The 12,121-nt window shown below is 40.9% G+C and overlaps 1 protein-coding gene across 2 annotated transcripts in view; it reads right to left on the bottom strand.

Moving 5' to 3' along the window:
- SPON1 (spondin 1) overlaps positions 1-12,121 on the bottom strand; it is a 1,234,287-nt gene that overhangs the window by 269,499 nt on the left and 952,667 nt on the right. For both annotated transcript variants that reach the window (XM_086955876.1, XM_086955877.1), the window contains exon 7: positions 9,925-9,989. In XM_086955876.1, the coding sequence (XP_086812002.1) occupies positions 9,925-9,989 (65 nt within the window). The remainder of the gene's footprint in view (positions 1-9,924; positions 9,990-12,121) is intronic.

The following is a 12,121-nucleotide window of genomic DNA, read 5'->3' as shown; positions in this document are numbered from 1 at the left end:
GAGCACAAGCAACAATCGTCCAACCATCGAAGTTAAAAGTTTTGGTTAAAGAACATTTTTTTTATCTTGACGGACATACTTGAAGCGCAATCTCTTTTGGAAGAACTTTGTTCTATCTGAGGAAGCTATATTGGAGATATAAAGTAGGGGGAGGAGGCTATGGTTAAAAAATACGAACCAATGTATGATCTGGTAGATTAAGGGTGGACATGGGGTGAATCGAAAGGCGCAAAGGGATGCAGCAACATCGCATCCAAAAAAGAGGGGGGGGTTTAGTGGGTAATTCCGTCCTCCAAGGGTGGGGGGCGAGGAGGTGGTGGCGCTGACGCATTTAGAAAAAACAGTTCTTTAGCGAAGACATTGATTCGGTATCTCTATAGGTACTACAGTGAAATGTCAAACAGGATGGTTGTTTGTTTTTATAAGTACTGTATATATCTCTTAAACATTTAAGCACTTTATGCACTCCATTTATACAATGCACTTTCGGTATGTATATTTTACTGCACTTTGTACTTTAGCTGCTATGAAGTCCAGCAGCACAATGCTAAAATTGTACAATAGATGGCCATTTTCTTGGATGTGGTTCTAAACGAAGGTATGTAATCATGCACGAGGCAAACAATTTTACAGAGCCATAGAAGTGCAATTGTATGCTTACATGTGTTATTTTTATTATCATAAGTACTGTATTTACAAATGTTGGCATTATTCGATGTTAAGCTGCTACATATTCATTTGAATTATCTTTTACTGCGCTTCTGGCTTGGTTTAATGCTAGCACAAGGCACTTTAAATATCTCAGGCACTGATACATTTTTCCATGGCTACTTAGCACCTCTCAGGCCTACATTGTGCACCAGGACATATACTGTTGAACCATTTAAAGATCATCTAAATATGTTTACACTAGTATCAGAACCCAGAGATTGTTGGAGGTTTGGGGTTCTCTACTTCGGAGCATCTGATAAGATACAATAACTATGAATAGGAATAATCTAACAATACTCTGATTCAATGCCAATGCTCTCAACAATAGACGCAAGTCCCATGCAATTGAAACCTGGCTCAGATGGTATAATCCAGATATTATTTTCTTTTAAGAGATACACTTTTGGAGTATCTTAGATGCAAGTAAAATTTTTAAGAACCGGGCAGGCTTTCATTGCTCTTCTATTGCAGGAAGTGCACAGAGGGGTGCAGGCATTTATGTAGGTAAGCATGTTCAATTTCAAGTAAAAATGACGCAGTCAGATCTGGAGGGAAGATGGACGTTCGTCCAAGGAAAACTAAATCAGTTACATATCACCCTGTCCACAATCTATGCACCTGTTTTTGATAACCCACTCCCTCTCTTACAGCTAAAATAGGCCTTATCCTGTATCCCTAGTCCCATTATATCGGGGTGGGTGATTTTAACTTCCTGCAGGATCCTTCAGTTGACTCAACAATAAAAGAGTGAAAACAGAATAAACGTCTGGTCTCCATTGCCCTGTCTAGCTGTAAAAATGATCTAGATATTGTAGATAAATAGCGCCTTCAAAATCCAGGAAAGCGTGAGTACTCATGCATTTTGACAAAATATGACTCAGCATCTAGAATAGATTTCTTCCTGACTAAATACGACTTTACTGTCACTAAGTATGATCATATTCTAAATGCTTTCTCTGACCATGCCCTAATTCTAATGGGGCATCTGCTATGTTGGTGCTCCTGGATCTATCGGCCACCTTCGATACAGTCGACCACGGCAGACTCTTACATCGACTGGCGGAGATAGGCCTACAGGACCAGGCGCTCGGGTGGCTGCACTCGTATCTGTTTGACAGATCACAGAAGGTGGCGCTTGGCGCCTACTGTTCTAAACCTAGACAGCTGGGCTGTGTGGTCCCACAGGGTTCGGCACTCAGCCCGCTGATTTTTAATATCTACTTAGCCCCACTCTTTACTCTGATTATCAACTGGGGAGTCACGGTAATCTCATATGCCGATGACACCCAACCTGTTTTCCCGTACTCTGAGGTGTCGGAGGCAGCATTCGCAAACTTCAAGGGGTGTCTCCGCAATGTAGCAAGTTGGATGAACACTAAAAAATTGAAATTGAATGCAGGTAAAACTGAGGTGATTTTCTTCGGGAAAGGTTCTCGCCCCGCTGCGGGGCTCTGGTGGCCAGCTGAGATGGGCCCAGCGCCTCTCCCCAGCTTAAAGGCAAAAAACCTGGGGGTGAAGTGGGACGATAGCCTATCCTTTTCACCCCACACCCAGCAGGTCATCGGAGGGTGCGTAAGCAAACTGAGGAATTTGCAAACATTTCTCCTGCTGCTACCTGAAGGATGCCGAAAAACGGTAATCCATGCCTTGGTCACCTCAACGCTGGATTATGCCAACGGCCTCTACCTGGGCCTGCCTAAATACCTGATCCAATGGCTACAAACCGTACAAAATGCGGCTGAGATGCTGATAAAGCATATCCCGTTCAAGCAGCATGTCTCTCCAAATTTGCGTAGGCTACACTGGGAACCCGTAGCAAGCAGGATCAAATTTAAGGCTCTGACCTTGGCCTTTAGAGCCTTGCATGGAACCTGCCCTAACTATTTAAGAGCTCGACTCCCCAGATATGCACAGGCGAGATTCCTACGCTCCAACTCTATGCTTCAACTACTCGTCCCTCGAGTCAGAAGTGCGTGTTTGGATGGCAGGACCTTCTCGGCCAACACTGCTAAGCTGTGGAACACTCTGCCGCCGGCTATACAGTTGGCACCTTCTGAAACTGGTTTTAGGAAGTTATTGAAGACTTGGCTCTTTTCCCATATAGGCTGAGTCATCGGGCCCTGTCCCACCATGTTGCTTTGCGTTGCCCACCTAGCGCTGGGACACCTCCGGTTGAGGTAACTGATCGCGCTTTATAAAAGGCTGTATTATTATTATTATTAAATTGTTGTTGCTAGTTGGGAAGGAAAAGCACAGAGAATATGGTATTTTAATAAATTCAACCTGGAAAATGAGCTCTGGTGAGCAAAAATAGCGAATTAGAATAGCGCCTTTTTCTATATAAATATTGACTCTGCTCCAACTAATGTAATCTGGGACGCATTTAAGACTACGTCAAGAGGCATAATCACCTCGAAAGAAATCCTGCAACAAAGGGCAAAAAAAGATGAGAGAATGAAGATCGAGGCAAGACTTGCCCATGGGAACCAGGAGAACACTAAGAATAGTAATCTGAATACTAAGCAAGAGCTACTCCAGGTAAAAATACAAATGAAAGAATACTATTATCGATTAGGCGACGTAGTAAGTGGGACTTACCTTCAGACAGTGTATGAAGAGAGTGAATACACAGAGAAGCTTTTAGCATGGCAGGCAAAAGAGAAACCGGTTTGAAATAGAATTGAGAGTATCTGGGATGAGTTAGCTAAAACACATCTAACTAGACTGAAGATATAGGCGAAGCTTTTTTAAGCACTACAAGAGAATCTACCAATTTGATTGTCATACATCCTCTAATTTTATTACAGGCTTTCTCCATATTTTGCCTGTCCCCCATCTAAATAGGGAATTTAGAGAAGAACTGCTAGAGGAATTTACGAATGAAGATCTCAAATTAGTTATTAGCTCCATGGCAAACTATAAATCAACTGGAGAAGATGGTCTCCCTGTCGAATTTTCTAAAAAATTTGCTTCATCCCTTAATGTACACATTTTAAAACTCGCTAACGACTTACTTAAGGGTGGTGATCCTCCGTCATCTTTTCATACTGCAGTAGTGGTTAGCGTCCTGAAGAAGGACAAGTATAGGGAGAATGTCAGGTCTTACAGACCCATAAGCCTCCTCAACGTGAATTATAAAATCTTCACAAAGCTACTTACAAATAGGTTTAATAGGATGGTGAGCTCACTTATTCATACAGACCAATATGGGTTTGTAGCCGGTAGACAGCTCTCTACCAATACACAATTAATAAGACGGTCAAACATGAACTCACAGGCGCAAGATCTAATTAACTCCATAAATGTAGGCACCTGCCTAATAAATAGGGGCACTAGACAAGGGTGTCCTCTATCCCCGATTTTATTTGCATTATTTATAGAGCCCCTGACAATAGCATTCACACAGAAAAAGGTGCATACTGCTCCCCTTCATGGGATGACTAATATAAAACTATATGCTGACGGTATTATCCTCTTTGTAAATCCTAAAGAAGATACCCAGGAGGAAATCTTGGGGATTTTCTCGGATTTCCAGGCAATAGGAGGCTATAAAATAAATAAGTATTTTTTTGATTTCAAAATACTTTATTGATTGAGACTGACCCAAGTGATCAATGATAGGAGTCTAAGACTGAAATCTTACTGTGCAATTGTCCCATCGATTCGCTATTGCCAAATTTTAAATCAGTCTACAATACTCACCCAAAGAGATATTTAGGGATTTTTGTGACAGAGAAAATAGAGGATATATTTCAACTGAACTATAGCCAGCTGATCCAAAAAGTGAAGCGCCTTTTAATACGATGGAACCAACTCCCATTATTAATACTAGGTTGTGTGGAACTAATACATATGTCTATCCTGCCCTTATTTAATTTCCTATTTTCAGCTGCTCCGTTTTCAGTGCAAGCATCTTTTTTTAAAGAAATTGATAGTATACTTTCATCCTTTTTATGGACTAATAAAATTCAGAGGCTGGCACTTAGCACTTTAAACAATCCTGTTTAAGAGGGAGGATTGTCCCTTCCAAACATTAGGAACTACTATCATGCAAGTTTTGCACATAACAGTTATCGATTTCCCCAGAGGTTGATAACTTTTTTATGAACAAGATTTTAATGGAGTATAACATTGTAGATCCAACAAGAATAGTTAAGTACCCTAAGAAAGTACGATATCAAACTCTCCAATGGATGTTTAACCCCTGTGATGCTCATGACGAGCTCAGCTCGTCATGAGGCACGGTTGAGCTGTGCTGATGACGAGCTGAGCTCGTCATGAACAATGGGAATAGACATCATGCAGCACAGGAGGGGAATTGCTGCAGCAGCGATGGTGTTAAGGAAAAATCTCAATTCCTAACATTTTATTGCATTCCAGGACCCAAATAGCTGGACAAGGCTGTCTAATTTTTACACAGGGTAGAGAAGTGTATTAGAGGCTGGTGTCTTAAGAAAATGGGAAGAGAATTGCTATACACGGGTTAGGGATTTCACTAATGGCAAATCCTGGAAGACATGACCTGAGATAGAAAAGGGGCTTTTACACTCTAAAGAAATAGTCATTTATTGTTATTAGACCCTTTTTGGAATAGTCTGAAGTCAGGAATATAACATCAAGCGTAGGCATCAGTGAAGCTTTTGAAACTCTGGTACAATGTTCTGTTAGTGCATGGGTGTAAATCTTTGATGAAAATAAGCCTTACCCCATATATGAAAAAAATCCGAGACAGATGGTGGAAAAGGGAAGGGTTTTGGCTCTCAAAAAGTTAATTTGCTGGACACCTTCCTTCTTACATAATATTTATCCACAAATCAGAGACAGTTTTTTTCACTGTGCTAGATAGAACTAGGGCACCTGGTTACATATTGTATGGGACTGCCCGAAAATTAGCAGCCTATGGGAAGAAATTGAAAACTACATCAGAGCTACCATAGATCTTTCTATCTCCATTGATAAATTCACTGCAGTAATGGGTTGCTCCCCCAATATGACGTTAAGTAATACACAAGAAGAGTGCTTAAAGATTTTGCAGCTTCAGTAGCAAGATCCTAACGGCCACATGCATCAAAGTTAGCATTTGCGATTTCTTAATTGCGAAAATTAAGGAATCGCAATAAAGAAATCGCAAATTGCTATGCATCAAAAAATCGCATTTATATTTGCAATTTCTAAAAATTCCCTAATTGCGATGCACAATTTGTGAATCGCAATTAAGGAATCCCTTCCCATTGATTCCTATGGGCCACGAGGCCCATAGGAATGAATGGGAAGGCATTCACAAATTGCGATTAGCATTTTGCGAATCGCAATTTGTGAATGCATTTTCAAGGGTGCAGAGGGGGGTCCAAAGGACCCCCCCCTGCACCCCTGAAATGTAACTTTAAGTGCAAGTTTCACACACACATGTCCCAAGGACATGTGTGTGTGTAACATGAAACTTTCAAAAATGCATTTTTGTGCATTTTTTAAAGTTGTCGCAAATTAGCATGAAGGTCAACTTCATGCTAATTTATCCCTTCCTATTTGTGATTTCCCAAATTAAAAATGTTCATGCATTGCATTTAAGAAATCTCAAATTGCGATTTCTTAAATGCAATCGCAATTTTAGAAATCGCAACATGGTTGCGATTCCTAAACTTGCGAAAAGCATGATGCATTCCAAATTTGAGAATTGCATTCGCAAACGGCCAAAAATTGCGTTTCGCACAGTTTGCGAATGCAATTCTCAATGATGCATGTGGGCATTAATCTTTCAAATTTGGCGAAGCGATAAGACACCCTCCTTCCAAGCCTGGATATCGAAACTTAATAAAATGAAGGAATTTGAGAGAAAATATGCTTTAAGATCAGGGTCATTAAGGAAGTTTGAGAAACATTGGAGCTCCATAGGGAATTAGTCCGGAATCAAGGGAGAATGGTTGTTAGTAGACGGTATAAAAAGTGGTGAGAGGGTGGAGAATTCTGGATCAAATGGTAAAACCCAGGAAAGTTTGCTTTCTCAGATTAATCTCCGAAACTAATGTTAATCAATGTTATGCACTTTACCATTCATATTTTGTGCACCTCTTGCTTTTAGCTGATCTTCAACTTGTTATGGATCTTTTTAGAAATGTATTGTTTTTTCTCTGCAACGTGATTAACTGTTAGACAGCTTAATTACTTACACCCTAAATGCCTTGCACTATGCACTGTATCATTGTATTTTCTTGAACTCTCAATTAAAAAAACATTGCATAATTACGTGCAGTTCACTGTAAAAATGTAGTGCACAGGTATAATGTGAGTAACCAGAACACAAGCAGCTGCTATTTGCAGCACTTGTGAGTTTTGCACTATCGTTTGTGTAAAAGACCTCTTCATACCTAAAAATCGACACAATAATGCATTTCATACTAAACTATAGCACCAAATGCCAGTTTTGCATATCACATCATTACATATAATTGTGTTCCATTTTTCATTAAATGTATGCGAACTAAGCAAAAAGAAAATTACACACATTTTACACACCTTTATAAATACTACCGGCTTAGTGACCTCTACCTTTTCCTCAAACGTTCTCCTGCTTGCTTTGTCTTTGTTCCGTACATCGCCGACGAGGGAATAAGTGGGCTAATCAGCAAGCTCATGCTACCCTTCACCTGGTTTTGCCAACTATAGCAAGTGTTTCGATGTGTTCTTTCTTCCTTCCCCATCATCCTCTTCCTTATCTTGCAAAGTATTGAAGTGCTCAACACCTTCCCAGTGAATCGGGTACAGGCAGAACTCTCAGCAAATAAATTCCTTCAGCCGCAGCTTGACACAAATGCATAAAACACTCACTGGATCTTAGCATTTGTGAAGGCCCTAAAGTGTGTGATACTTTGTGCTGGGGGGAAATAAGTAGTTGCTCTGCCATATGACGTAAAATAATAAAATGACCATGCCTAAGGCTATAGGCCTTGTTTGTTTATGTTAAAGCCAATAGGAGCGGCTTATTTTAGTGAAATGTCCATGTCATTTTGATAAAGGCAATAGGATTCTGGGTATTGTCGCACCACACGTACCACAGGCTGGAATCCTGTCCCTTGATTTGTGATATCCTTAACAAAGCCAGTAGGCACACCTTCTTGATAGTGAATAACTGTTCAGATTTTTGCTATAGGGATATACAGGGGTTTTACTATTTTGAAGGGTATGGGTTGCTGGTGCAAACATTGTGCTTGAAGCCTCAGAAATAATCAGTACAGGCTCTCTTTAGAAGGTTTATTGCCCACTGTGACCTTTCCTTATAATATATGACTTAAACACGTGTTATTCCGTGACACCCATTTATGAAGTGTTCCAAATTGTAATTCCACCTGCAGTCCTGAACGTATATACAATTTTGCACATTGTATTTAGTTATGTGTGTAAAGTACGTTTCCATATTAAAGAAGGCTGATTGAACAGTAATGTGTTGTCTTGCTGAGTACTGAGTATCTAAGGAATAGTTCCTACTCAAGTCAATCCTGGGCTGCTCTGCCTCGCAAACCCATTGAGCCAAGTGCACCCAGTGGTACTCGTTCCCCACTTTGAATGTCTCCGCACAGAAGTGAAAAATCCCATTTGGCACATTTGAGGTGAAAATAATTCTGAGTGTTCTGACAGCTCCCGAACGGGATTTTTCACAAATTGTAATCCTAGGGTGTTCAAATGATCACTCAGTGGGTACAGTGTTGGATTTCCCGCTTAGTATGCAATGGGTGTGCCGCCTAGAGATATTGATAACTGAGCACACACTTCATCCCTCACTCCAAAATTCTTCTGAGAGTCTAGTGTGTCAGTATTACAATGTTCATAAGGTGAACAAGGGATAAATCATATAATAATAGATCTAGAGTTGAAATGAGTAACTTTCTTTCTCTGAAAATTGAGTGGGGTTGGTCACTGAATATGTTGTTTTCATACAATGCACAGGAGTTTGACATCTGCTTGGTGAGCTCTGTGTGGCTTAATTTGTGCTGATGTCTGCATGTTGTGGGCAGGGAATTTTCATCATCAATCTTGGACATAGAGCAAGAGGGAAAATGGCAGATAAAGAAGGAGATTGAATGAGGAAGAGAAGAAAGAAAAACTGTGAAAAGGGGTAAAAAGCATAGCAAGTGAACCGGCAAGACTGTGTTAATTAGTTAGAGTCATGGAGGTAAATACAGCCCGATCATTCAGCAACCTCAGCCTTCAGCAGTGCCAGCAGCAGGCTCCTAACAAATACCTTGACCTCTCCAATTAATTTTTAATAAATTAACCATTGGAGCCACGTAAATGGTGGACTCAGAAGACAAGCCAGTTTTCTGTCGAAGGTGGAGGACTCTGCATCATCTTTGTAAATTGACAGACTTTAGTAAAGCATGAAAAGCATGAAACTGGAAATGCTTTCACCTTTACTCTATTACATTGATGTAACCCCAACGGACAGCACACAATGTTTGACTCCAGTCCGGGCCACGGGTAAAACACTTAGGACCTAATTACGAGCCTGCAGGTCCATGGACTATCAGACTCGTGGTGGCGCAGTGATGGTGGTCTCCTGACCTCCCTATAACGAGTCAAGCAGTAGGACCGTCACAGCCCTGCCGCAGCTCATAGGGAACCGCCATCCCCTGGCGGTGTTGTAGTGGTCAGTAGGTCGTAATATGCTTGGCGGGACTGCGCAGTTCGGCCAATCATATTACAGGTTTCTTCTAGGCTGGTTTGTCATGGAATTTCCTACCTCATGAACACTGCGGTGGAGATGAAACACAGGGGGCCTGCAGGCCCCCCAGGGCCTCCTCCACATGGGGGTGCACACAGTGGGACACAATGTGTGCCTTATCTGTATATGAGTCCCAGTTCCTGCACTGCATTGACTTTACAGTTCATACCCTGCACAAACTGTTTTTGGCCTTCCCATTGCGGTGCTCATTTTCTGAGGCACTGCCATGGGAATACCAAAAAACATCCCACCAGACAGTAGGAAACCCCTAATATGGTGGGCTGTCTGACCACGGCTTTGGCAGTGCGGCAGACGGGCTGACCCGGTGCAGCACTGCCAAAGTCGTAATCAGGCCCTGAGAGAGTGGAGAGTATTCAAAGTACAATTATGAAAAACATGTTGTTACATTAGTACTTCCATTGTGGGCAACACATTATTATAATCACTGCACACATGGAAAGAAATACATTTGAAATCCCTTTTATTTTCCTACTTACACATTCAGAGGTTGCCAAGCAGGCCACTGTGCTTTTGCTTTCACCACTGTTAACACTTCATTACCCTAAAAGAAGAAAAAGGGGTTTGTTTCAGAAAGATATTAGCATTGTAGTGTTACTGATAGCATGTAGGTATTAACATATCACCCTCTCTACAATAACATGAATGAAAAGGAGCAATACAAACAGTGGAAGAAAGTTAGCAACAATACAAGTCTTTACAAAACAGGCGTAAACCCTATATGCTATGAAATTGGGCAAAAATCAACAGCATAATGTTTCCCATTATCGTTTTTAGTTTGAATATATACAGCGTTAGCTGTTTTGAATACCTCATGCGTTAATTTTACAAAAAGGAAAAGTACAGAGAGACAGTGTTGGCCTTTAACTATTGGCTTCCATCCGTTTTTCATGATTTGTCATTGGGTGGGATAGTCAACAAGGCCATGGGTTTTGTGAGTAGTTCCATTGTTCCATTTGATTTCCCAGCCAGGAGGTTTTGGTGCCCTTTTGTTAGATTTCAGGGTCCATATCATGGAAAGTGTCCCAGGGCACTTTGTTGTTACAGAAAATGCCTGTGTGGTCCCTTCTGTAATATAGATTGTGCTAGCACTATTTGTGTGAGGGCGCAATCTCATGGGGGATTTTTCCTCATTGGTATGAGGGTGTGGCACCATTCCAATGAGGGAATCCTTTGCATCTCCAATATATTATACATGGTGACTGTTGGGCCTGGCCCTTTTTGCAGGTTTATCCCCAGAAGTTTTTCCTTTGGCCTCCTATTTTTCTGACCCTCTTTGTGTTGGATTTAGGACTCTGGGCACTTTACCACTGCTAATCAGTGCTAAAGTGCATATGCTCTCTAAGTAAATTGGGATTCCTATTGGATCCCCATGATTGGCATATTTGATTTACTGGTCAATCCCTAGTAAAGTGCACTATGTGTGCCCAGGGCCTGTAAATCAAATGCTACTAGTGGGCCTACAGCACTGGTTGTGCCATCCACAGAAGTAGCCCTGAAATATGTCTCAGGCCTGCCATTGTCAACCTGGCAAGTGCACTGACTTGTGAAGAATCTAAGTGCCATACAAAGAACATGTGTAGCAAATATATTCAGCAAGAGAGTGGTGAGGGTGTATTATGTAGCTGGTGGTGCATTATGAAGCACAAAGTGGCAAATATATTACTAGACGTATACTTGGAAAGAGTGGATCTGCACACCTGTATGTACTGGTTGAAAATTAACCTTGTTTTTCCACCTTTGAAATTTTTTTTGCGTGCTGCTCTAGTGTTTAGGGAGTGTGCACAACTCTCTGTGTAAGCAAATTTGTAGTTCAGAGACCGAGGAAAGCCTGGGTCTGCTAGAGGCACAGCTTTTGGGCCAAAGGCCTTATGAAAATTAAGCTTAATTTTCATAAGGCCTTTGGCCCAAAAGCTGTGCCTCTAGCAGACCCAGGCTTTCCTCGGTCTCTGAACTACAAATATATTACTAGAGCATGGCATAGTAGTACACAGCCATTTGCAGATAACACACCATTCAATTGAAGTGGCCACTACATTTGTACATGTGTAACGCACAAATGATAATGAATGGAAATCAAGTTTCAGCTAATATTTATCAACTGTACATCACCTTGTAAAGTGTCTAGATTTCATTTATTCAGATTTCAAATCAATGTTCCATCATTCTTGAGAATTTTTTAAAAATTAATTAGTTTGTGCTTTCTTAACTGCTGATATTCTGAAATATTTGTACAGTTCATTTAGAGTTATTTAAATGTTGTTGAGTGTTAGGAAAAAGTAACATCATGCACCCTTTTTTCACACTTCCTGTACCCCAGGAAGATTGACACACAGTTCACATTACAAAATCCTCTCACTTTACAGTCGGATAAAGTAAACACCAATCTCCATGCTGAAAGAATAATCAGCAATTTATCAGAAAACATAACCTAACATTTGACATATTTCTTTGAAAAACATGAAAAGTAACAAGATGAAACCAGAATGTAATGCCATATGTATTGCTCATTCACCTTCTGAACTCCAGTATTCTTATTTTGGCGGTCCTGCAGTAGGACCCACATGCCTACTTCTAGCTCCTATGGTACTTGTATGGTACTGGTCATAGACCTAAACATCCTTCTGACTTTCTTGCTATAAAGAATATTTTCCATCATGATCAGTTCACCACTCA

The sequence above is a fragment of the Lissotriton vulgaris genome, chromosome 2_1 (assembly GCF_964263255.1).
Source record: "Lissotriton vulgaris chromosome 2_1, aLisVul1.2, whole genome shotgun sequence".
In the NCBI taxonomy this organism is placed as follows: domain Eukaryota; kingdom Metazoa; phylum Chordata; class Amphibia; order Caudata; family Salamandridae; genus Lissotriton; species Lissotriton vulgaris.
Note: the sequence above shows the minus strand (reverse complement) of the source record. Positions and strands in the feature narration are given on the sequence as shown.